Raw genomic sequence first — 26,590 nt, forward strand, 5'->3', positions numbered from 1 at the left:
CAAACTGTGCGCATATGCCTAATGAGTTCAGAAAATGAGTCCCTCTCCAGCCCCTATATGTGTGCACATGTTTGTGAGCATGTGTAGAGTGCAGCCCTGTACCCCAGCTATCCTAAAAATTCAAGCCTATTTTAAAAGGCAAAGAGGAGTTAAAAACCAAAATACTGGCGATTTCATAGGTTAGAATCTGTTTCCCTACACTGCATATCTGAGCTTTCTGACCCACGTATTTATGAATATCCTTTTCATTAAATGCATCTGCAATGCCAGTACAATTTGTAACATTTCTGCTCTTTTCTCAAATGTCAACATGGTTCTATAATAGAAAAAGTAATACAGCATTTGTAAACAAATGCATTGAAGGAAATATGGAAGGGAATTTTAAATGGACTACTCTTAGAATGGACCAATACTTTGCTTTGTAGTTTATATGATAGGTGCTCTTGGGCTTGTTCGTCCATTGTCTTTCTTTTTTTTTTAAACACTTATCTTTACTGTGATCTACTAGATTCATGTGTCAATTATCTCTCAATGGTAAATTTTGTAATTTTTAAAACAGACTGCAATTTTGATGCAGTAAATTCACACCCGTGGCTCGGCCCCCGCTTAGTGTCTGTAGATCTCGCAGGTGTGCCCCAAGTCCGCTCGTTCTTCGTTTGATTTGAGTATGAGACATAACTGGCTAGGGGGGCCCTTGTGTTTACCCACTAGGTATCGGTGCTTAGTTACCATCAAATGCGCCTGAGTCCACTGGGTGTGGTTTGTAACCATGCCATGACCTCTTGCTGGTCGGGGTATACCGGGTATGCCATGTGATAGGAGCGAACCAAACTCAAAACTTTCAAACTACTGTCTCAGGGTTAATGTGTTTCTCTAAATTAGCTGTAGGGGGCTCGTGGAGTCTGCCTCCGTGGAGGGGTGGAGGAGGCCCATCTGCGCCCATCCGGAATCATTGTCTTTCTTTTGTCTTTCTCTTTACCCTACCACCAAAGATAGTTGACAAAAAACACGTATTTCTACTGATTCATAGCATAGTAGAGAGAATGCAATGAGATCATGATATTTTTTAGGAAAGTAGGAAAGTTACACTGGGGGGTTAATTTTTCAGCAGTGACTGATGGTATCTCTAAATTAGAAGACATCATGTTTGCCTTATGCTGGTGCTGCGCTTCATTTACAATTGTATTTTCTCATCTTACATGTTTTAACTGATTTCTTTTTTTTCAATTTGAGAATAGGGTGCCAATTTATAATGTCATATTTACATGTATTGAATCAAGAATGGAATTGTGCAGAGCTAACTGAAAAGAGAATGCCAAGCTCATGCAACTCAATTTAAGCGTACTTGGCCTGTCTAGCATTTAATCTGATTATCACAGTAGAAGTCATATTTGGTTTAAACTAAATGGCTAGTTATTCTATAATTCCAATCACAGAATACCAATTTGCAGCGTTTCAAAATTTGAAAGTCGAATTCAAATTTTACAGCTTTTGAAGATGACCCAGGCCCACCTGTTCTGCTTGATGTTCAATTGTGAATACTATTATCACCATGTTTTTTAGAGAATTCATTTTCTAATTTGTCAAACTGCCTACACATGTGTGCCCTCCATCCTCCCCATGAGAATAAGCCAGCAAGATGGGTTCTGGGATAAACACTGATTGTGAACATCTACAGTGAAGAACTTTTGAAGGTCATGAGTTTCACTCTGAATACTTTCAATGTTGGTAAACTGAGTACCAGTAAATGAGGTAATAGTAATACGTTATTGGTATTGCTTACAGCCACAAGCTTGCTCAGAATGTAGGTGGAATGGCAACAATTTACAGAACTTCCACCTGTAAACCATGCAGGCCAATAGCTGAGATTTACAAAGTACAAGCAAGGGGTGGTGCATTATATGGGGCAGAACTATGGGGGAATTGCAACGCTAGTAGCCTGAACAAGGTAGATAATAATTTCATGAGGCAGTTGTTAGGTCTCCCCCCTAGCACTCCCCTCACCCTTTTATGCCCGTATCTGGGCATTAGACCCATTGGGGAAGAGATCGGCCTTAGAGCCGTAACTCTCAGGTGTAGATTGTCAGTGATCCCGGAACTGGCCGCCTATTGGTCTGAGCTCAAAGAGCTATTGAGCTTCCCGGGTATTCGCAAAATAGCTTGGTTCACATACATAAAGGATGCCTGTAAAAGGCTGGGCAAAGCAGGCTTATGGAGTAATCCTGAAGAATAATGCTTTTTAATTTCATGATCAGAATTGGTAAAATCCTTTAGGAGGCATACATTTGACGACATCCAGGAAGGCTCATCCTCTGGCCGTCTGACAGCCGAATTCTTAAAAATGAAGGACGAGTACATTATGGAATCTTTCCTGGATGATAGCCAACCAATTCAGGCAAGGAACTTATGTGTACAATTCAGATTTAGAACTCTAACGCTCCGTGCCTTTTTGAACAAATGGTCCAAAACTCGTCCTGCCTGTAATTATAAGGAAGAGATAGATTTGCATGTCTTCTTTTTCTGCCCTGACTATAAATTACCCAGGCAGCACTGGCTTATTCAACTCTGCAGGAGCCTAGGCTTCCTACATTGTGCAGAGGCATTTAAAGACCTAAAGTACGACACTCATGCCTCCATTGTCTTTGCCGCATCCCGTTTTTTAATTTCAATGTGGCATGTACAATGGATCTTTTTAAACCAGCCATTACGGCCCTGAAAACTTGCATGGTTTGTCCTCTTTTTTACTTTTATTCTATGCCTTCATTTTTAACAGTTTTAATGATAATATCTTCTTATGAAACACGTTTTAAAACCTCTGACTGCACTGTACTATACATATTCCTGTTCTAGTGACTCCCAGACAGTTTGATTTAGGAGGATTGAGATATGATTTGCCTAGGCTCACCTCTTGGAAGATTCCAAAATGCACTTTATTATCACCAACTGTGTCAAACTGTATAGTTTTTTTTTAATGGGGCTCTTTTTAGCATATTTTCTTTTATATGCATGTACTATTCATGGTTCGTTTGTGTATACTCCCTTGGGAGATATTTTTATGAATATGTACTTTTATGGTCGATGAGACTGAAATAAAGTTATGGAATGGAATGGTATTGCTTACACATTCCAGGTGATGAATTACATATGCTAACTGGGAATACATCAGGCATTTGCACTAATCTTTTGTACCTGAGGCACTTTTGCATTAGAGAAGAGGCCTCAACTTTTGCACCTGAGTCATCTCAAGGGGCTATTTTCAATTATGTGTGGTTTCACACAAATAATGAAACACCACTACCCCTGCACCCAATCCATGCTACTGATTCAGGCCTTTGTGGCCAACAGGCAAATATACCCAGTGCATATTTTGAAAGGTGCTATGGGGTCTCAGGGACCCACCCTGGTACTTGCTAGCACCCAGGTTCAGTTACAAACCATCCCCACCATTTTCAGAAGACACAGGGACAAAATGAGTACTGAACTTATTCACAGTGAGTGGTAAATGTTTGTGGACAAACATGGGACTAGTCTGAATAATTCTAAACGTTTTACCCACATATCTGTAGAGTTCAACAAGTAGTTGTGGTTGAATCTGTGCATAACTCGTGAATTGGAATTTGAACATCTACACACGCTTGTAAAGGCTTTACAATGAGGAGCACAAGAGCTGCCAGCTGAAAGTAGTCATCCAGTGCAACCCATCCTAAATTAGAAGGTATTGCTTGGTTGAATTGATGTATGTGTACCGAAAATGATAAGTGTGTATTGGAGATGAAAATATATGCATTTGCAGAATTCATAATTTCCAAAATATATTTAAAGTTGTTATTTGAATGATAAATCAGGCAGCATTGGAGATACATATTACTAATATTACATTGGGTCCATGGGCATTGCAGCTATTCCTGTTATGTATTACCCATGTAGAGGACTTCCAAATTGACAAAGCCATTTTCACGTTAAGCAACACAAATAATATTTGCATTTTGGGATTATTTTTGATTAAAAATTAGTAGCTCTTATTACTGAAAGTGTTGGAAACCCCTTAGCTAACGCAAATTGTAGGGTATGTTTGGTTAATATTAAAAGTTGCTGCATTACTAAAGTGAAACAATTTCTTAATGGTGGCACTATCTCTGAATAACACTTTCCTCATAGTGTAATCAAACTGGCATATAGGCTTGGACATGCAAATCAAAGTTAGACTTTGTAAACACAATCCTCTGGATTTGTAGCCAACTGAAACCTTCCCTGACGCTAGCTGCAACCTGCTCACACATTTTGAGTCTAGAGTTGCATATGAGCCTGAGACCAAACACCTCCCATACAGATCAGTGGTGTAAGACAAAATGATTAGGCCCTGGCAGAATGGGATGAGAGCCCCAGAGTCTTCCATATCTTACAGGCATTCATTGACCGTGGGCTGAATGGAGCCCCCTTGAAGAGTTAGGGGCTCTCTGGAGAGCTGGGGTCCCCCGTACGCAGCAGGGGCTGCAGGGACCTGCGTTACACCCCTGATAGAGCTACAGGAAGAACTTTGTTTCCAAAGCCTAAACCTTGGCCTTCATCCTAAAACTTGTACCAAGATTTAATAACTTACTTCTCATTTCGCAAAAAGGTGAAAACATGGCTTTTCCCTAAATAAAAATCTCCCACAAAATCTCCCGAAAATCCACCAAAGAAAAAAAAAATCTAATCCGATTAGCACATTGTTCCCCGTCCTCTTCTGTGTCCACAGGGTTTAGCTATATGTACTCAGCGCCAGGATGCCAGTAGGGGGTTACAGAGCGCTTTACAAATGCTATAAATAAATAAATAAATAACATTTATTCTAAAGCACTTCATACAAGTATGTTGACTTTGTAGAGACTAGCTTACTGAACTCTGCTGTTATAGCTTGTTTATTTTTACTATGGAGACAACACACCCTGCTACTTCATAAATTAATCTCAATGCTTAATACACGTGTTAAACACTAAATGCAGGGAATGCTGAGGCTTAAGTTGACCCACAAGGTGTCCAATCGGTGACTATGCTCCTGTTGCCGTGACCCGTCTCTTATAATTGAAGACTAAGCAATGGTAATGCTGTTGCACAGTTCAACACTATTGTAATAACCTCATCCCTGCGTTTACCCTTCGCATCGGTCTCTGATTTTCCATGAGGGCAACGCACATGGCTGTCAATTGGCCACATGCCATTATGGTGACTTTCAGTCAGTCCTCGGGCTTGCACTCAGCAGTGCAGAGTATACTGATATATGTTTCACTTTCCCTGTTACACGTAGGATTGCCATTGTATTGTTGTGTCCAGGTCATTGAAGATAGGGTGAAACATTGGAAAGAAGTATTTTTTCCGTTTAAAAAAATCAATGAACAGCCACAAATACATGATCTCTTAAAAGGAATTTTGAAGGCCCAACGCAATTATTGAAACAAACAGAGCAATACTTGGTATATTACAATATATTACTGAGAATCGAACACAAATAATTTTTCGCCTGCCTGCTCTTGTCACAATGGTATGGATATTATGGGTAAATACAGATGCAGGTCACAATTGATCGTGCAACCATCTAAGTATGGCTGAAATACTAGCTTTTATATTTCAGACTGCTGTGATTAAGACGCATGCCATACTGTGATCAACTGTTTAAATTTGAAATTAGCACTTTACTGTTTTTGTAAGGCTTTTAATGGCTGGACGCACACATTTAGAATTCAGATTTCCTACCACTAGTATCTTTCATGTCTGTACTTTTGCTATGGAGAACTACCATTGGTACTCTCCAGATTTCTAACTCAATTTATAATTTTATTTCCATCCATTTTGATGCTGGTCCTTCGTAAGGGTCCCAACATGAATTCTGTGCTATTGCTAAAAAGCGGGGCTTACAGCAGGAATAAGTTTCCTGTAGTGATGCATTTGCCGATCCTAGAAATAGACATGTCTGGCGTGAATCCCAGTGGAGTTAGTTCTCCAGTCTGGTTCATGTATCTCTGACAATGACAATCTTACTCTCGAGCTGCTCCTCTCGCAGGAATATGCTGTCGAGGGTGGGGGTCCGGCTCTAAAGTTGGTACATCCCTCAGGTGCAGTAAACAACGGAGCTACTGCATCAAAAACTTTCCCTTCTTTTTCATTCTTCCAAATTTATTATGAATATAATTAATGCAATTAAGCCTTACTTAATTTTAGCCGCTTTGATCTACAGCACCTCAAAATAACATTCGTTCTTTAAGTCCAACAGGTCGATTAAATAGAATGATTTGTGAGGAAGATGTCTTAATGCTATAAATTGAAAAAAAAGTTTTTTGTGAGAAGAGGTATACGGAGTAAATATTATCATAAGGTATAGCTAGGCTAATGCCTGATTTAATATTGGCCAGTGTAAAGAATGGGATGAACAGAATGGTGTATGCAATGAGATTCTTTTAAATAAACTTCCAAATTAAATCTCTCTTGAAAATGAATTGGTATATGGTTTAGAAGGGCAATGAATTGAAACTAAAGAGGTTAAGACCCAAAAATGGTGCATTCATATGTTTGAAATGTGCTAGCCTCATGTGTATGCAGAAATAATTGCTCAGCTATTTACAGAAAACGAAATTTTTAAGGATTTTGGTACTCATGACGGTATCAATTGTCTTTATGCTTACATGTCCATGCAAAAGGAAATAGGTTGGAATGAGGTGAGAAGTGTTACATTCTGATAGAATGAACAGTGTTCCCATAAAAAATCACCATTGGTTTGATTGTATATAGGAGAAGAACATAATTTAATCGTGTATAAATTGTCATTTTGGTACTGATACAACCACAAGAAGAAGAGGCAATTATTATGAATTGTTGCTACAAGCATAATAAAAATGGATAAAATTCCTGATTCATTACCCCCTAAAGGTTTACATGAAAAAGAGAATATGATATGCTTCCTTTACATCCTAAATTATGCACTTTACTATTTCGTGTTGTTAATATCAGTGTGATGATTTCATGCACTCTAAGGTATCTATAACTCGCCCCCCACCATTCACAGTTTTCTCATCAATAATTTCACTGCAAATGTTGCAGTGATATTATCAATGATGCCATAGAAGACATGAGTGATGTAATATGTGGGGTAATTAGCAGTTCATGGCGAGGGTCGAGTTATCGTTACCTTAGTGCACAAGTTATATTTACTCAAGATGATTATAACTAGGGCTCCCGGTTTTATGGTATTCATTTTTTTTACATTTCCGTCTGTATTTATCCATATTTATTTTTTGGCCATTTTATCTGTATTTACCCATATTTATTTTGTGTTTTGTGTTTAAATGAAGTTGTAAAACTTTACATTTCCATATTTATTTGACTGATAGACACGCACTCAAACTTTGATGCCTGTCGTGATTTCGCTATTTAAGCATTATACCACAAATGTATGTTGACATAGTGCATTATTTATAGAAATTTGATCCTGTTTTTTTAATTTTCCATGCTGTACATCTGCTCAGCAATTGGCCTATAATTCATGAAAGACAGTCCAGTGAGTCTCTTGAAAGAAGCACAATTTTCTGTATTTATCCATTTAAAAAATAAATGCAGACAAAAAACACAATGTTTTCTGTCTGTATTTATCGTAGAAATCTGTAAAAACGGAAAACAGGGAGCCTTAATTATAACTATAAGTGTTGATTTTCTATAGTTTTGTGTGTGTAAAATCTGAACCTAACTGTAATGTCTGTGTAACCTTTGTTTTTCTCAGTGGATTTCTATGGTTTTTAAATTGTATTTCCTATACTATGATGTTCCTGTAAACTCTGTTTTTTTCAATGAATTTCAATGTTTTTTTAATGCTGTTTTCTAACTATAATGTCCCTGTAACCTGGGTGTGTGAGTAGTTGTGTGGGTGTGTGGTGGGTGTGTTAGTGCTTGTGTTACTGGCTGTGTGGGTCTGTGAGTGGGTGTGGGAGTGGGTGTGTGAGTAGGTGTGTGAGTTGGTATGTGAGTGGCTGTGTGGGAGCGTAATTGGTTTTGTAGGTCTGTGATAGAGTGTGTGAGCGGCTGTATGTGTGTGTGAGTGGGTGTGTGAGGGTTGTGTGGGTGTGTAAGTGGGTGTGTGAGTGGGTGTGTGAGCGAGTGTGTGTGTGGCTGTGTGAGTGGATGTGTGAGTGGTTGTGTGGGTATGTCAGAGGTTGTATGAGTGGGTGTGTGGGTGGTTTTCTGGGTGACCCCTCAATCAGTTCCATGGGGTCAGGGTACCTCTAGCCAGACCCCTTCTACCAGTTTTAGGTTTTATTTTTTTCCGCTGGGAAACAAGTCCCAGCGGAACAAAATGGCAGCCACAACTTTCCTCTAAGGGTACGGCCTATCACGGCATTGGTATTGGCAAGTGGAATCGGGTATCCGCCCTGTTTTGGGGAGGATCTGCCTCTCTAGATACACCTAAATCTTCTTACTTTAGTTTCTTCAAAACTACTGGGCTGATTTACACCAAATTAAAAAATGCAGTCTTTCTGGACAAGATATAGCTTTCTGCCGAATTCGGTGTAATACCATTCAGCAGTCTGCTCATGTCTAAAATCCCTGTGGAAAATTGCATTGGGAAAATTAGTTTTGGGATCCCCTTTTTCTTATCCCCTGCTTGACGGATCACCCCAAAGCTTTAAAGGTAGCAGCTGAAGTGACTGGCAAATTAGTTGTGAACTTTTCGTGAATATTTGTCAACCAGTGCTAAAGTTATTAGCAAAACAAAAAAAGATTTTCCTATGGAAACTAGACCCTAACTATACCTACTGGAGACTGCCAGGAGACTGCCAGTATATATATAAAGCACTTACTTCATGGTCCACGTTTGATTGCTGAAAGTATTAAAAGCGATGAGCAGCTCTTGGAGATGTATATATATATATATATATATATATACACACACACACACACATACATGTATATATAAACATGTATCTACACACAAGCACACACACATGTATAAATGTTAAAGGTTAGGGTACGGCCGTTTTTAGGGTTTGGAATGGGTAAGGGTATTGGGTGATAAGAGAGTTTTTAGCGTTTGGGAATGGGTAGGGGAATAGAGTGGTAAGGGTGTTTTTTTGGGTAAGAATTGTGTGGTAAAAGAGGCGTGGTAAAGCCATGCTTGATAAAGGCTTTTTTTTGTAATGTCATACAATCCTCCTTTTATGACATCATCAAGCTCAGTGTGGTGATGTAGGTTATTATTGACAGGAAATAGTAAAAGAAACAGAGGTTATTGGTGTCATTTCCTGTGGAAATAGGTCAAATAAGCTGTTTTGATGTTATCATATACTCATGTGGTGGCACCACTGAAGGTTCACGTAGATTGGATGTGTAGAGATAGAAGAAAATGATTTTCTATGCTGTCCTTTTTGAAAGATGCAATATACATTGTATCAAGGTGTGAGATTTTGCATGAACAGAAACAGAATTAGTTCTTAGAGAAACCGATTTGAGGGGTTCCTTTTTAAAATAAATATGTTTTGAGGAGAAAGAGCTGTTATAACTGATTGTTGATTTGTATTCTCGGTATTGATTCTTGTTTATCGTTATTATAGATATTCCCTGATGAAGGTCACACACCTGTGATTGAAATGGATTGGATTGACTGATGAGCAGTATTTAAGAATATGTGCTTTTGCACAATTGGACAATTATATCTATATATGATTTGAAAGCTATGAGCAGTTTGAACAAGAATGAAAATTTTTAATTTTGATATGGTTAAAGACTTTAATTAAATTGCACTGAATTTATTAGTAGAATAGAATGAACTCATTTTAAGTGGTGAACTATAGTGCCATTGTTTTTTTAAACACTATCCAATGGTTACCTTTTAGAAAAGGATCCTGGAGTGCTAGCTCAGTAGTCACACAACGTGTTTTTCTACATCCATGCCGTCCCAGCACGTGGAATTTTTCTGAGATGTGTAGGTTCTGTTGGAACCATTTGTTTATCATATATAATTGCAGAGAAGTGGGTATTTGATTACAGTGTTAATGCAACTATGTGGCCTCCCTTGTAAAATGTACAGAGGCCCCACTGTACCTACTCCAGGGCTTCTGATTAAATTGCTGTTAGGTTCTGTTGCTGTTAGACGTCAATGGGCTTAAAAAAATGTCAACATCTTGGGACTTTGGTCTTTTGCCTGATACCTTGTGATTTCATTTTTAAGTTTATAGCAAATGTAGGACAACATGACAAATTGCATGTATTGAAGTACAGTAGATTGTGTGTTCAATGATGATCTGGTGTTCTGGGATTGGAATGTAAGTCATAAAGCCTCAGGACTCTCATTGTGGTTTTAGCTGAGAGAGGAACAATGACAAGGTTCATAAGACTTTAAGGTCATGCAGTTAATCTATGAAACTAATGTAACCTCCACAGGCTAACAGACTAGGTTTTCTGAGATAATGCAGATGTATGCCCTCATTTACCCATTCAACCTCCATCATAAAGAAGCACACCCACCATTGCAAAAACCTGTATCCAATCACTCATGAAAATGTGCCTTTGGAAAAAACCTTGGAAATTCAATGAAAAGAACTGCTATAAGTAATACTTTGTGAAGTGCATTTCTTTTCTCCCTTTCAATGAAAAAAATAATGCATTCACTTACAAAATCACAGTTAGACTGATGTTTTGGTTCAAGTGCAAAACCATAAACTCCTGAAACTTGTCAGTTCTGATATGTTATGATGAACATAACTTGGCCACTCTCCATATACTTATCAAACCCCAAATATGACATCACTGTTGACATATCATATTACATAATTGATGAGATCACTGATGACCAGTAATATCACTTTTGGCTGCCAGCAGCAGGGCCGGAATATGCGCTGGTGGCACTTTTTTTTATGTCTCTCCCCAATGACCCCCTCCTCTGATTCCCTAACTGCCACCCACCAAAAGGCTTGCTCCATTGATCCACTCAGCTATAAACATAACATACAGATCTGTTCTTTGCTGCAGGCACATTATACCTTTGCGCTATTTTATGGTGATTGAAAACTGTAGCTAGATAGATCCCTCTCTTTAACAGGAACGTTAATCAGAAGAGGTATCTTGACATTTCTATTGCTGCATGAAACCTGGGCGCACAAGGAACTCAACAACAGTTTTTTTCTAAAGCTATTGCTAGCAAAGCGCCTCCCCTCGGTCAGTGCCCCCCTCCAGGTCAGCACCCAGTGCGACCGCACTGGTTGTCGTGTCCCAGCCAGCAGTGGGTTCCACGGAGGGCCTTGCTGTAGACCAGACACTGGGCCAACTACTGCTGTGTTCGCCACCAGCTGTAGGTTGGGCCATAGGCCTGGCCCTGGGCCACGCACAGTGGGGGGTTGTCCAAACGCATTGGAGTATTGCGTATGACTGCATGTAGTGTGTTTGCAACACGTCCTTAAAGTGAAGTGAAGTGCAATAACAGCTAATAATGATTAGCTTTGGCAATAACAGTTTAAACTTGTGTTACAAAAAACCCTGTAAATTCACTTTGAAAGCCAAACACAGATCTGCATATGGCTGGGTCTGAACTGGGGTGGCGAAGTGAGCTAAAGAATGATGATGATGGATTCAACCCAGATCTGTGACTGGGGGTGAGTGTCTGAGAATTTTCAAAGCTCTGTCCATCAGCTCCCTGTGTTTATTTTGTTCGCTCTAAGTTGGCAGGGTGTGCCCAGACATGAGTCCTTTGCTCACTTTGGAACCCCTTCCTGTTTGTGAAGGTGGTAGCACAAAATTGAATTTGGTGCTAAAAAGCGCATGTATTGCAACCGTATTTTGCTTACAAAACATTCGTATTTTCCACTGCAAGTCGCTATTAGGAAGGAACGCCCTTAACAAGCCCCTTCCTAATATTGAATCGCTAACGATTGTGCAATTTGGTATTAGGTTATTGAATCGCAAAATAGGGTTTTGTGCATTAGAAAATGCTTTTTTTTTTGGTCGCAAATGACCTAATTGTGCAAATCGAGCTGTTTGCAACCAAGAAAACTCTACCTACATGTGGACCCAAATCTTTAAGTTTAATTATTAGAAGTGAATTTCTAAGGTTTTTTTCAACTGCATGTGGTGTCTCAACCAGAACTAAGCATAATGTTGCTTTAACCTTTGTTTTTCAATTACATTAAATTGTGTTTGTGTGTGCGTGTGTGCTGACTTGTGCTCATTGAAAATCTTTATCAGAAGTGCTGTACTTCAAACTTCATACTTCTGTAACAATAGCATGCATTAATAAGGAACTAGACAGTGTATGTATAACTATACCCGAGTGAAGGTACAATGGTATAATGGAGCAGTAAAGGAAAACAAAGTAGAATCCTAGAGTAGTTGGTTCTTTTGACTCAGTATACTGTGCCAATTTTAGCTGGTCACATTCCTAGTTGACTAATGTTTTGAGTCAAAAGATGTAACCATTTGGGTTCCTCATAAACCCCTCACTTTTCATGATTCATCAGGTTTTCTTTGGACAGATGTCCTAGTGATGGCCAGTCATGGCGGTGAACAACTTGAAGTGGGATCTGTTGCTGTAGCTTCTGGTTGGTGAAGGGCTTTATATCTGTGCTGATGATCTGTGTTGGGTAAATATTTATTTTTCGTGTCTAAATTAGTAACTTATGTTGGTAACGTTATATGCTATAAGCCAGTCAGATTGAAAGCAATAGTGTGAGATATCTGTGATGAGTGTTGAAATCTCAGTTAGGTCTGGGTGGTAAAGTGGAGGACTTTGTCAAGATTCTGGCAAGTCTGGAGGGAACCATGACAGAATCACCTCAGAGAACTACTTGAGTGGCAGCCTGGGAACAGCTTTTGTTACACAATGACTATTCCAACACTTACTGGTATTGGATGAGGTCTTCAGTAATCATTTTTGTGAATTTATTTTGATGAATGTATGTCATGGACTGAAAATCCACTTTAGGGAATGGCTGTTTTCAGAGCCTTCTTCACAAGATATCTTTTGGGGAGTCCTCTTTGCAAAACGTCAGTTCAAGAGTAACCTCATTTACCAATGTGGATTTTCACTACGTTTGTAATATCAGCCACAGAGGAAAGGACAATCAGTCCTGAAATGCATTTGGGCCAGCTTATAAGCTAATGATCACAATCTCATGGAAAAGCAGAAAAAGATATTGTTTTTTGCTGTTCACCAAATACATTCTTTTTATCAAAGAAACGTTTATAACTAGGATTGTTGGAAATTGCTTCCAAAACTGACAAGAGTTGAAGTAGCCTTATGGCACAAAAGCTGTGAATTTGGTCTTAGTCCAGTAATTCACTCAGGTGCTTCCATCATGTATTCCTCTGCACCCTGGACTGGTGGGTCTGCCCAGGAGCATACGTAAATTGATTAACTTTGTACAATCTTAAACAATTTTGAGTCCTGCGCTCCAAACACAGAGCTGAAATACTTCTTCTAAAGACTACAGGGAAGACCAAAGATGAGGCATTATACATGGGCAGTAAAACTGTTAATGATGTGGTTTATCTTTAGAAACTATCAGCATTTTATAAAAAAACAATATCAGTAGATCAATACTTACATTGTCTTCTGATAGCTTATCTATTGTCACTTTTGCTTCTATTAAATGGTTATTGAGCGCCAATACTTCATGGCCTAGTGCTCGTTTTTCCTCTTCATAGTGTTGCCCCTGTGAAAAACAGAACAATTTAGTTGATAGATTCCAAAAACTTTCCATCATTTAAATCTTGTTTCTATTTCAATTACTTTTTAAATATTCCTTAATAACTGTAACCTTGGAAAGAAGTTCCAACACATTTTAAATAATACAATACTTATAGATGCAACCAGAAACTGGAGTTTTGTGATGGGAAGAAGATGTCTTCAATATAGAGCTGCGAACTAAAGACACTGGGCCATATGTACGACCATTCCAAATTGCGAGTCGCAATTTGCGCTCAATTGTGAGTTGCAAATTGCGAGTCGCAATTAGGAATGTACACCAGTGTTAGAGACACTGATTGCGATTCCCAATGAGGTTGCAAAATGCATGGCTCATGAATATTAATGAGCCACTCGCAATTTGCAACCCCATTGGGAATGGCTGGCCATCCCAGGAATGGTGGCCTGCTGGGCTAAGCAGACCTATATGTCTGGGAATGCTTGTCAATAAACAGCTATTCTTTTTTTAAATGCAGCCCGTTTTACTGCCTGCCCTTAAAAAGTATTTTCAGAGCCAGTCACAAAGGGGAAGGGGTCTCTTGGGGACCCCTTCCTATTTGCGACTCCATTACCATCAAAACGGTGGTAAATTGTGAGCGTTTTGCGACCGCAATTGTGGTAGCAAAACATTCATACATGGTTATAGAGTCGCTATTAGGAAGGGAACGGGCCTTCCTAATAGCAAGTCACAAAATAGTGTTTGTACATGGCCATGTAATTTTTGCATGCGCTAACGGGTCGCAACCCCGTTTGCACACGCAAAAACTGGTTGTACATCTGGCCCACTTACTGTTGCAGAGATCATTTAACAATACTAGTTCGTTAATAATAAGCAAACTTATTTTCACATAGTTTTTACTTGTATTTATTGGAATCCTACATACATCCCCCAAAGTGCCATATCTCCAAAGTGTCTATATATTTAATTTGTTTGAACAATGTCATGATTAAACCAAGATAAAGACCAATGGAGAGCTTTACAAGAACAATGTAACATAAGGATGCACATTAAGCACATCACTAGATTTAATTCAAGATTCAAGGATTGTTCAAAAGACTACCCAAATACAAATAACATACATTAAGAAATAATGCAAAATCAAAGAAAAAAAGAACAGGAAAAGCAGCAATGAAGATTAAAGTAGCATCCAAAACAAAGGCTTCGAACATGAGAAAACAGAATGATTTGAAAACTTTTCCAGCAAAAAGGAAAAGCATACGGTAGAGATGTATATGGCATTCCACAAGTGTGGAGTGTTTGTGGAGTGTTTTGGAAGAGAGAGACCAATTTCAGAGTTCTGATGTTTTGAACTTGTCATCTCCAATTTCAAAACTCACGTATTCCTATTTTTTGGGCTAATATATCATAGGAAATTGAACCAACGTCAAGACTTTACTTGGTTCACCAATTTCAAAGTCGTCTGCTCTGGCTGTCATGCTACATACTCTCATTTTTAAGGCAAACAATTTGCTTACAAATAACAGAACACTTTAAACATAATTTGAGAGGAGAAAAAGTTAACACTTCAAAAAATTAGGAGTGTTAAATTATATTTCTTCAAATTTTATCAGTACATTTAGATTACATATACATAGGAGACATATTTAGACATGAAAGAAGAGCAATCCCAGTGGGTACATCTGAACAATCAGAGCTGTATGTTAAGGAGAAATCAGAAGATTTTGAAAAATCTTACATTTCCAGTGGTTATATAAGCTAGTACAAACAAGACATTACCAATGTGAAACAAATGACGAAAAAGGAGGAGAACAGGCAGCCATGATTTGCCAGAACATCAACACAAACAAGATGAGAAGTGAGAGACTATGGCCCCGATTTTAAGCTTGGCGATAGTTGGTAGAACCCTCCTATCAAGCCACCCTCTCTTGCTAGATACCTAATTCAGAGAACCAACTATAATGACTCCTCCATAGCAGGTTAGCAGAATCCCCATCTGATCCCTCCTATCCTATGGTGCATTGCTTTTGGAAGGAGGGGGGAGGGGGGTGCGATAGATGAGGTGGAACACCCCTCTAATAATTTCCTAGTTGGTTGTTTGCCTCAAAATGACAGTCGGATTAGTCGCAAAAGTAAATCATGCAGCAAACATCTGGCAAAAAAAAATGATAAAGTCACTTCAAATTTGAAAAGGTGTATTTCTTCAAAATGCAGAAACATTCACTCTGGTACTTCAGATTATATTACTGTGATGAGAGGCCTTTAATAAAGTGATAGTTTTAAAACATGAACTCAGAAATATTAATTGATCCTTCCGCCGTTATGAAAATGCCTCTTGTGAAGATCAGGTGCGAACAACAATTACTTTTCTAGGAATATATCTTCTTCTATGATTTAAAAACCAAAAACAAAATACAAATATATAAAGAGAACATTGAGTCACACACAAGCTTTCTTGTCATTGATTGTAAGGAGCTACTTATTTGTTTTCTTTTCAGAGGGGGTCTGAATTTTGTATTTTGTTTTTGTTTTTGGTTTGTAAATCATAGAAGAAGATATATTCCTAGAAAAGTAATTGTTGTTCGCACCCGACAGAACCAATTCTTGTTGAACTACCACTTACCCAGGTTCTGAGGGACACAGGGTCAACCCCGTTGTTAATATAATCTTATGAAGATCAGGCAAGTCAGTATGTGGCCAAGATTCTTATTATATAAACAGTGCAAATTATAGTCATTTAAATCAAACACAAGGTTATTGTACAGAACACTTCTGGGGCCCATGCTTATGGATTTCTCCTATGGGTGATAATGAAAAAAAAGAAGCTCAGTGAAATAAAACATTTGCCTAGAATCACAAAATGTTTTCAGGCAGGGAAGCTGAGATTGAACTCAGATTTTGTGGTTTCCCAATGTGTAATTAACCGATTAAATTGGTATTTAGGTCTTTCATCCATTTTACATCAAAATATACTGCTTTGTTGTTAATTATTGCCACATGCCATTGGAATATGGTGACAGGCACATGAAAGCTCATCTCTTTTAGGCTCGAGAGTTAAAGATGATATCGAAATGAGGCAGAATTAGGCATTTGGATTGAGCTTTTAGTGGCTCGCCCACCTCTAACACTAGGCCTTGGCAGAGTGACCTACAAAGATATGTGAAAAAGCACAGGCATGGCAGAGGGCGTAGTATGATGGGGCCTCTGCCTGTCACTCATTTCACAAAAGTATGCCAACTGAAGGATTTTTACTTACAGCAGTAACCAAAATTTGTCTCTGGACTAAGTCCCTGTTGGGTCCTAAATTCATGTCCTTTACAGCCAAAAAATCAATGCTTGAATTCCCAACAACGACTGTAGTAAGCTGCGGAGGTAATCCGCGACAGGAATGCAGTCCCTGTTAACATTTCATTTTAACTTCATCCTGCAACCCTAAGAGAATTTTTTTCGCATGTTGCGTTTCGTTAGTTTTTCTTGTAACATGTACTTTTTACATGAACACAGTCACCACTAGGCGTCTGGGGGTGCTATTGTTGAGTGTGAGTGTTTGTGACAGGGCACGAGTGAGACCTGAAGGGAGAGTGAGAACCTGAAGGTAGTGTGACTTTCTCACAGTGCATTTCAGTGTGTCATGAAGGTGTTCAGACTTCATGTACTTGTAATCATTGGCCTCTGTACAGAGCGTGCAGAATTGTAACTGTGATTTTATGGCAAACTCTGTGGAGAAGATATGCAACTCATAAATATTGTCAGTGCCAAAGGAAAATACTTAAATCTGAATTGATGGGTTTTGTGTGTGGGGGCATAGGGCATGGTGAAGTGAGGAGATGAACAGAAGTATGTGCAGAAGATGAGAGTGATAGGAAGGTGTAAAGAGGAAAATGATGATGTGTGAAATATGCAAATGATTTCAGGAGCATATGGGAAGAAAAAGTGAGTGCGTAACAGGCTGAGATACAGGAGAAGGAAGTAGTGTGAAGAGAAACAGATGTGATTGGGACACTCTGAAGACCACCTCTTCTTCCACAGATCTCGGCATTATTTAATTACAAATTTTCAGAGTTGAAACCTTTTCAATGCTAATTCTTTACGCCAAAATAATTATTGTTACTCATTTATTTGATTCTGCTAAAAAGCATTGGTAAAGCTAATAGATCTGGATTATTCTTAAGATAGTTGTCTGTTGTTGTCTTATATTTCTGGATGCAATAACATACAACTCAGAGAGAGACACCCAAATACTGGCCAGGTGGCATGCTTTATTAAGCACAAGATTTAAGTTTTCAACACCCATAATTACGTAAGTCATGCCTCTTGGAACGGATTCCTCGTTGCACTTCTTTGTCAATGTCCCTAAAAAAGATACTTCACTTTTTTCATAAAGCACTGGCCACCCTGGATGATGACCACAGTGATCTGATCAATGCACAGTGATGTAGCTTAATACTCCTCTCCGGCCTTATGTGTACGCTTAGTAATTGAAGTTGGCTCATATGTTCCCCACTGCATTATTGGATTTCCTCTATCTGATTCAGTGGGTGTATATGAGAAGTATCAGACATAGGATCTGCATTCCAGTTATTTTATCTGGCGATGACTGGTCCAACAAAATCCAGCTTTTTTCACATTCACCAGATTCAAAACCCCCAACACTGCACCACTAGCTTCCCTTATGCTCTGCCTGTACTGTCACTCATCTGTCTCTGCAGTGTGACAGTAGGTCACAATGCCAATGTTTATGGTGGTACCATATCTACTCAGAGAATTGCACACCAAACAAGAACATTTTACAGATAGGTCATTAGCATCCCAAAGATTAGTTCTTATAGCTCTTCAAGTTGTATAATTCTGAAGCACAGTAAATAATGAATGTTGTAAATGTGGACACATGTTAAACAAAGTTGCATGTGTGATCTAAGAACTGGAATCAACATGTCAACAACATGCTGTGCATCAATCTGAGATGGACCATTACTACTCTTTGTGTTATAGACTTCTTTTACAGTAAGTCAAAAGGGCAGATTTACTGAAGTGTCTCCCAATGCAGTGCAGAAGCCAAAAAATCTGTGGTGGGTTGTGTGACAGGGTGGGAGCAGGAGAGTGCCATATCTTTAGAGTTATGTCTCTCTCATCCCCTCTCCCTAGAGCAGAATGTTGCTGTTGTGTGCCATGCACATACCTTTATGCCATAGTGCAAGGGTGTGTGCAGGACTCTAGCATGAGTTTTGTACTGGAAGGATTCTCCTTCAATGCAAAATACTATGTCTAGACAACTTTTAAAACTTTTCCGACTTTGTATGTATGCTTTAAAGTGCAGCAAAAATGCAAAGTCAGAAACAAAAGGTGTTATTTTTCTATGCAAAATCCTGTCTCACATTCTTGGTAGATACGGTTTTGCATCAAAAAGAGTGGGTGGTTAAAATAGTCCAAGAATTCTCCAACCTGACAACCACAGAGAACACCATCCACACCTCCTAAGAACTCTGTGACACCCTGTCAGACTACCTCCACAGGAAGATCACCAACATCTACAACAATTTCAACCTCCAACCCTCCACCTTCAGTCCTAACAACGTCAACCAACCACCAAACATAAACCAAACATTACCTCCTGGTCTCCCCTCACCGCCCTGACCACCCACCGCCCTGACCACTTCAGCCATCATGTCTTCCATCCACTCCGAGGCGCCCACAAACCCAATCAGCACACAACTCAACAGCACCCTCAACACATAGATCTCCACAGCAACCTTCCCAGACAAATGGAAACACACAGACGTCAGACCCCTCCTAAGAAAGCCTCCGCTGACCCCAGTGATCTATAAAATTATCGTCTGATCTCCCTGGTTCCCTATACGGCCATGCCCTTCAAGACACTAGACCATTTATACAGCTCAACATGTGCACAACGGAACCACCTCTAAATGCAGCAGTATCAAGGTCAAGTACATCCATCCATGCATATATACATCCAACTGGTCACACATGCACACTCATACACACATTGATATGAATATCACAGGCATACGCATATACCATGTTGCTGGATGAAAGAAAAAGATGACGACTTCCGTTGGCAATATAGTGCAGAGTTAATTTAAGAAGCAAGCGCACATGCAGAAGCCTGTCAGCTACGTGAAACTGGAATCTGAGCTTCGACTTACAATACGTCGGGGAGTTTCTTTTATATTCTTGTGACCTTGAATACATCGTGCATTTGAATATTAAATGAACATTTGCTAAAGCACAACATTATTATCAAATCCTTTAATTCTACAAAGACAGCTAGTCACGTGGTTACTAAATGCGACTCAGGTGCACATGTTATCGATAGTTATGCTTCCACACCACCGCTACACTATTGGTGTCCTTGGCTTTTCTCGTACTTCCAGCCCAGCAATGCCCTATTCCCTACACATCTGCTGCTTGGCAGGGCCTAACCTTCTACCTATTCTGCTCCTCTGTGCTGCCTTATCTACATATTTTCTCAGATATGTATTCTTGCAGTGCAAGTCTATGACCTTCCTTTTCAACCATGCCTAATTATATTTCTCTACTCTACTGAAGCTCTTATCTACTTCCCTCCGCCTGGGGACTGACTCCATCTGTGCTCTTTTTTCATTCAGCTACCAAAGAGAGCTTAGGCCTATAGTTCTCCTTTAACATGTACATCTGTACACATCTTTCTGTTGGTGATTTCATTGACAGAAGTAGGCCTTTTTCATTTTCGACATTCACTATAACAATCACATACACAAAGTGACATTTACTGCACAGATACACACAAACTAACCATCAAACATCCTTGCACAAATACCCATACATCCATGTTTTCTTTTCACATGTAATTTCCAACCACATTCTTCATTTATCTACGCATCCATCTGTCCACACACATTCAGAATTCATCAAAACATAAATTCAGCCTCTCACTCATCAAACTGTCCACCCTCCATGTTTCCATCTGTTTGCTCCTGTATAAATTCTGCCATTCACCACTCCACATAACACATTACATGACATGTCAGATGCATTTTGTAAGGGAACGTTCACACTTTTCGGGCATCTTGGGGCTGTAATAACAGACGATTATACACAACCATCCATACTTTACCATTTTACTTCCTTAACCATCCACACACTTCCCAACCCACGCAACCATACCGAAACATACAGATTAAACAGCCAAAGGTATACCTGTCATTTGAGAGAGGAGATTTCACTGATACTTCCTCATTTTCTACCTGCTCTGTGACAGAATGAAGCATGTACACTGCAGCTGTAGTGTCAAGGACAAATGCTTCCACTGGAGTTATCACGATGCACCTGTTCCAGGAAGGAGGGATGCTTGTACATCAGCCATAGCTGTTCCTGTTCCATGAGCAATGGAAACCTGCAATGATGTTGCTCAGCTATACACTCTTGTGTGAGGAATGGTGTGGTTTACTTTTTGTGTGTAGCTGGGAATCTTGTCAAATGATGCACATGATTTATCTGTTGTATCTATTGTGTGAGAGAAGAAAACTTGCACTGCAAATTTCTGGCTGTGACTGTTCTGTGAGTTACACTTGCATTGCAGTTGGTGTGCTCTTCCTATTCTGTGAGGAAGGTAAGCTTGTACTCTCATATTTCAGAAGCATTAATCACACACACACTGTTCTCTACCTGTCTGTTGAAGCCGCAGGGTTGCATCTGGCCATGGGCTCTAACCATAAGTCCCTATCTTGTTTGAAGACCTGCAGGGATGATTGCACATTTCTCAGAGAAAAAACTCAACATTACTGCATGGGCAGATGAGGTTATGGAAGGACCAGAATAAAGTACCTAAATACTAGTTTGTGCAAAACTCTCTAGGGTAGATTTACAAACATTTTGCTCTTGGTTTGTGTCAAATAAGCGACACAAACATGTGTATATTGTATTTACCTTCCAGTGCAGTTTGTGCTAGAAAGTTGTCTAAAAGAAATGCAAAGCAGTCATTTGCACTGCTTTGCATCACTTTGCATCAATGGGGCGTTTCCTGGGTGGTGCATGAACATTCCCATTAAACCGCTGACTATTTTTGACAATAGTAGACCGCTCTTTGAACCAATAAATAATGCCTCTGTGAATCTGTGAAGCTTCCCACTTTGCACTGTACAGCACACATCCAAAGTGGGAAATGTTTTAAAGTTAGTCCCAGTATTGTATTGTGTACCGTAAGTTTACCCTTCTTGTACAAAACCTAAGCCAGACATGACAGAGACACCTTTGCACTATGGTGCAAAAGTATGTGATTGATGCTATACAGCCTTATCGCGTACCAAGCCACACTAACACATCAGCCTACAACAACAGAACACATTAATCACAATTTCTGCCACCATCATGTGCACAATGCAGCTCAAAGTCAGTTGTCTAAGTGTTTGCTCCCTCAGTGGTACATCCTTACAGGTTATATTGGCAAATAGTATCCTATCATTAATTAACATATCTATTATGACAAAGTTAGATTATACCTACTATATCCACAAACACTTAGGGGCTGATTATGATCTTGCTAGGAAAGCCCTCAGTACGACTCCGATCCGAAAGAATTTCCTAGCGAATTGCACTCCTGTGAGCATCCGATTCCAATGCACCCGTATGGTAATGGATTCGGATTGCTCGGACTCCTATTGAACTCTATGGGAGCCTGAATACTGAACGCGTACACCAGCTCCCATAGCAAAAAGGGGTGGTTGGGGAAATGCATACACCCTGAGGCGGGCACCCCATGGTGCCCACCACACGGTGCATGTATGGAAAGGGGGAACCCATGGATACCCCCAAGGGACCGATTCAGAGTGAAGAAGGGCCTGCTTCAGCTCCCCGAAGTCCGATTCCCACAGCTATTTCGTCTCTCTGAGACCCTGTCAATACGGCTGCCCAAATCGTGCATCGTACTCACTCGTTCGGAAGCCGGCTCCATTGCGCAGCACGATTCGGCTGCGAACGAGTCGGACTAACAGTATCGGGTTCGGAAACGATTCGGTCGACGCAGATGAGATCTTCGCATCGTAGTTGGTCGTTCGGAACGGGGGAAGATTCGGTCGGAAACATAGCCTCCGAATCGGATTTACACATTCTGGAACCCCTTCTGGAGGCCTTCCTAACTAGATTGTAACCGGCCCCTTAGAGTGGCATTAAAGCCACATAATAAGGAAAGGTAGCTTAAAACTTAACTACCACTTGAAGCCGAGCAATACACCACAACCTAACTAACCAAATAGCAATATCCTTTAGTACACGAATCAATTGCACATGATCTTCATATCTTTACATTTGTGTTAACAGTTCTATATTTTCTATTAAAGGGGAGAAATAAATAGAGATAACTGGTTCTAGTTTGCTGTTTTCATCTAGCCTGCCTTTCTTGATTCCTCTCTACTTCCAAAGATAGGTCTACAGCTTGGCCTGGGCTACTGAACATTTTGCTCTCACTGCATAGCCTAAGTCTGGTTTGCTGATGCTAGGTTTGGACTTATGCTAGCCTAGACTACTGGGTCTCTGTCCCCTACATTGCTCTGAGAAGGAACTGGGTGAGAGTGGACATTAGAGTTCAGGCTATCGAAGTGAGGCTGTATGCTGATTGGCATTACTTTTCAAAAAACTGACAACGAAAACCTCTTACCCTGTCCTTTTCCACCATCCAGTGTACCAAGCCCAGCATAACAATTTAGTTGGGTGCACGTCCTTTCTCATTGAGATATTATGGACTCCCACCCTTCTAACATTATTGACCAATTACACCCCAGATGACACATGATACTAATGAATCTCTTCTCAAACAAATCTAAATCAAGAAAACTATATTAAACAATCCATCTCTTTGGTTTAGCTATGTTTTTAAATAGAAGATTCAACCTAGATCCCAATTGTCAACTGTTTACTACTACCATGAAAAATCTTTACAGGTGGATATCTGTGTGCACCTAAATGGGCCTTATGGGCACAAGCAAAGTCCTTTGTAGCAAATAATCCTGCCGATAATTTAAATACTTTGGATCTGTAGATTTTTACAGAGGCAGATGGCTCTCTTGGTTGCACAAAGTCTGCTAGTAGGGTATGCATTTCTGCTGTTGTAAGTGTGGGTAAGAGGTGTTAATATGCGTGCTCCTTGAGATGCTTCATGGAAGTGCCCTACGGATAATATAGGAAACAACCACAAGGCTGGAACATTCAAAGCATTCACCATCACTGCATAAGTACATAAACATCTAAAAAATGTAGGTATGTTTGTTGTAGATAGCGTGGAGCAGGATTAGGGAACAACACCCTGTTTATTATGGGTTCACGATTTTCTGTTTTGAAAATAAAAAGAGACAAGAAATTAATGCATCTTAGAAATTGCTTATCCTAAAATTACAGATGTTCTGTTATGCAGAAAATCTGCAGGTACATTGGTCAGGGTAGTAGGATTCAATATGAGCAATAACATGCAAATCATAGGTGCAAGCAGCGAATTTAGGGCACTGCTCATTTTTGATGAATCAATGCAAAAGACTTTAACTTCTCCAACCTGAAGGCTAGATATTTACACAGAAGTACAGATGAGTTGAACATATATTACTCACATTAGGTTCCCCACTGAATACATTTATGCCAAATGCACAGATAAATGGTTAACCTAGAATGTTGAATATGAAATTTAATCATTAAAACTAAATGGAGAGTAAGGATGGCTGACACTTGACATTTACAGTGAACTGAATATATTTTAAAATGCTGAACTCTGTTAAATCTGCAAGGATAAGCTCAGTGCAGCACTTCTATCTTTAGTTTACCTCGTAACTATTTTGGTTCAAATTCAAGGTAAATGTAACAAATTGTAATATATTTAGAACTATACACAGTTGCAAGGAAAGGGATTCTTCAACTAAATCTGCCCAGATTGTTTTCTCTATTGACCATCTGGTATGTGGTTTATTTACAGTAAGTGAGTCTCACAACCTGTGACTCACCCACAGTAAACTCACAGTAAATAGACTGCGCATGTTTACCACCAGTGTCTGCCTTTTAAGATAAGGCCGCTGCAAAGGTAAGGGGCTCTTGGCTGGTTACTTGTGAAGATGTGTGCACACGTGGGTGCTCATGTGGAAGGGTTACATGTGGGAGACTCAGGTCCTGTGGAGCCCAGTAGCTGCACACAGGTTGTCTAGCGCAGAGGAAACTCTGCAGGATTGGATATTGACCTGGAGTAAGCCTCATAATGTTAGTGTACACTCATAGTGAAAGTCAGTGTAGTTTACGGTCTTGTCTGCAGTGACACTCTATTATACATGTCAAGATACGTATAATTGTGATTCCCAGTCTTCAGGGGAGCAGCATGATGCCTCAATCCCATTGCCTCTCCCAGACCTTTCCCAATCGCCAACAATATCAATACATGTAGAGATTATGAGCACTCTGAAGGGGAAAGAGATGCTGAGAAATGAGCCTTGTCTAGATCTTTAGGTTCTGATATGTATCATCTCTGCCTGGCCCTCCGTGGCTCTTATTTTATGTGTCGTCTTAGAGAACCGTAATACAAAGCAAGACTATTATTACACGTTTTCTACTCTTTCCTACTGGTACATGTTTTATTTCTTGAACATCTATAACACTTTCTGGTTAGACTTACGTACCCTCTAGACAATGGCTTTTGCTCCTTTTGTATACTGAAGAACGTTATTGTGTGCTTTCCGCACCACACTTCCCATAATGCACAGTCTCATTGGAGCCTCCCATCTGTGGGTGTGTCATATGGAAATTGGAGAAGTGTGTCAGCGGGTGCACACACCGCTTCCGTTAAAGTCCCTGAAGAGAAGCAGATGGAGCTTCGAAACGCGTCGGGCAGATCCATTATGGAGCGGCATCTACAAGCAGATCCCCGTCCTCACCTACACATAAATCAAGCTGCTGCTCGTGTGCTACTCAAGAGGTGGACAACCTGGAGCGACAATTTACACGCGGCAGTCCAGCCGCGGAGTATGCACCACCCCGTTATCCTAGGGGGTCACGGAAGTGAAACAGCAGCCGTACATGGGATCGAGGACGGGCCCACTTATGGGGTCCATACAGGACTTGATTGTGTGCTTTCCGCACTACACTTCCCATAATGCACAGTCTCATCGGAGCCTCCTATCGGCGGGTGTGTCATATGGAAATTGGAGAAGTGTGTCAGCGGGTGCGCACACCGCTTCCGTTAAAGCCCCTGAAGAGAAGCAGATGAAGTTTCAAAACGCGTCGGGCAGATCCGTTACGGAGCGGCATCTACAAGCGGATCCCTGTCCTCACCTACACATAAATCAAGCTGCTGCTCGTGTGCTACTCAAGAGGTGGACAACCTGGAGCGACAATTTACAACTTTTCTCATTCCAGAGAAGTTGGTTCCTCGTGCACTCCCGTGTGTTTATCAAATTACACCACACAAATCTTTCAGTCGATTGTAGGCTTTATTTTCAGCAACCAGCAACACCTTACGCGTTTCGGTCTCTACGGAGACCTTGCTCACAGGTTAACTGAGTCGACATATTTTTGCATTTAAGTAAAGTGAAAAAAAAGGTTATGCTTCTGAAGTTACATCACTTCCTGTTTATCGCACAGGCTTTGTGGGACATGCAGTTTTTAGTCATAATTTGTAATTTGTAGTCCAACCTACCATATCATGAACCAACAATTATCACGCAATTCTACACATTTGTGCGAATTAATTCAATGATTTGAAACAAAAATTGAGCCCTCCAGTGGGCGTAAACAATCAACACATATGAGGCCCTCCACTCGGCTGATGTTTCTTGCTAAGTACGTAGGAATACTTCCATCTGTATTTATATGTGTCATTTTATCATGATTATTGTTGCATGTCCTTAATTAGGGGAAAAATAAAAAACATAACAGTGCAGATTAAAATTAATGTTTTCCAGGGTTGG

General features: G+C 40.0%; 1 protein-coding gene across 4 annotated transcripts in view; it reads right to left on the reverse strand.

The window, feature by feature from the left end:
* Positions 1-26,590, reverse strand: part of BEGAIN (brain enriched guanylate kinase associated) — an 823,755-nt gene that overhangs the window by 129,567 nt on the left and 667,598 nt on the right. For all 4 annotated transcript variants that reach the window (XM_086937817.1, XM_086937816.1, XM_086937814.1 and 1 more), the window contains one exon: positions 13,560-13,667. In XM_086937817.1, the coding sequence (XP_086793943.1) occupies positions 13,560-13,667 (108 nt within the window). The remainder of the gene's footprint in view (positions 1-13,559; positions 13,668-26,590) is intronic.

This window comes from Lissotriton vulgaris, chromosome 9 (genome assembly GCF_964263255.1).
Source record: "Lissotriton vulgaris chromosome 9, aLisVul1.2, whole genome shotgun sequence".
In the NCBI taxonomy this organism is placed as follows: Eukaryota; Metazoa; Chordata; class Amphibia; order Caudata; family Salamandridae; genus Lissotriton; species Lissotriton vulgaris.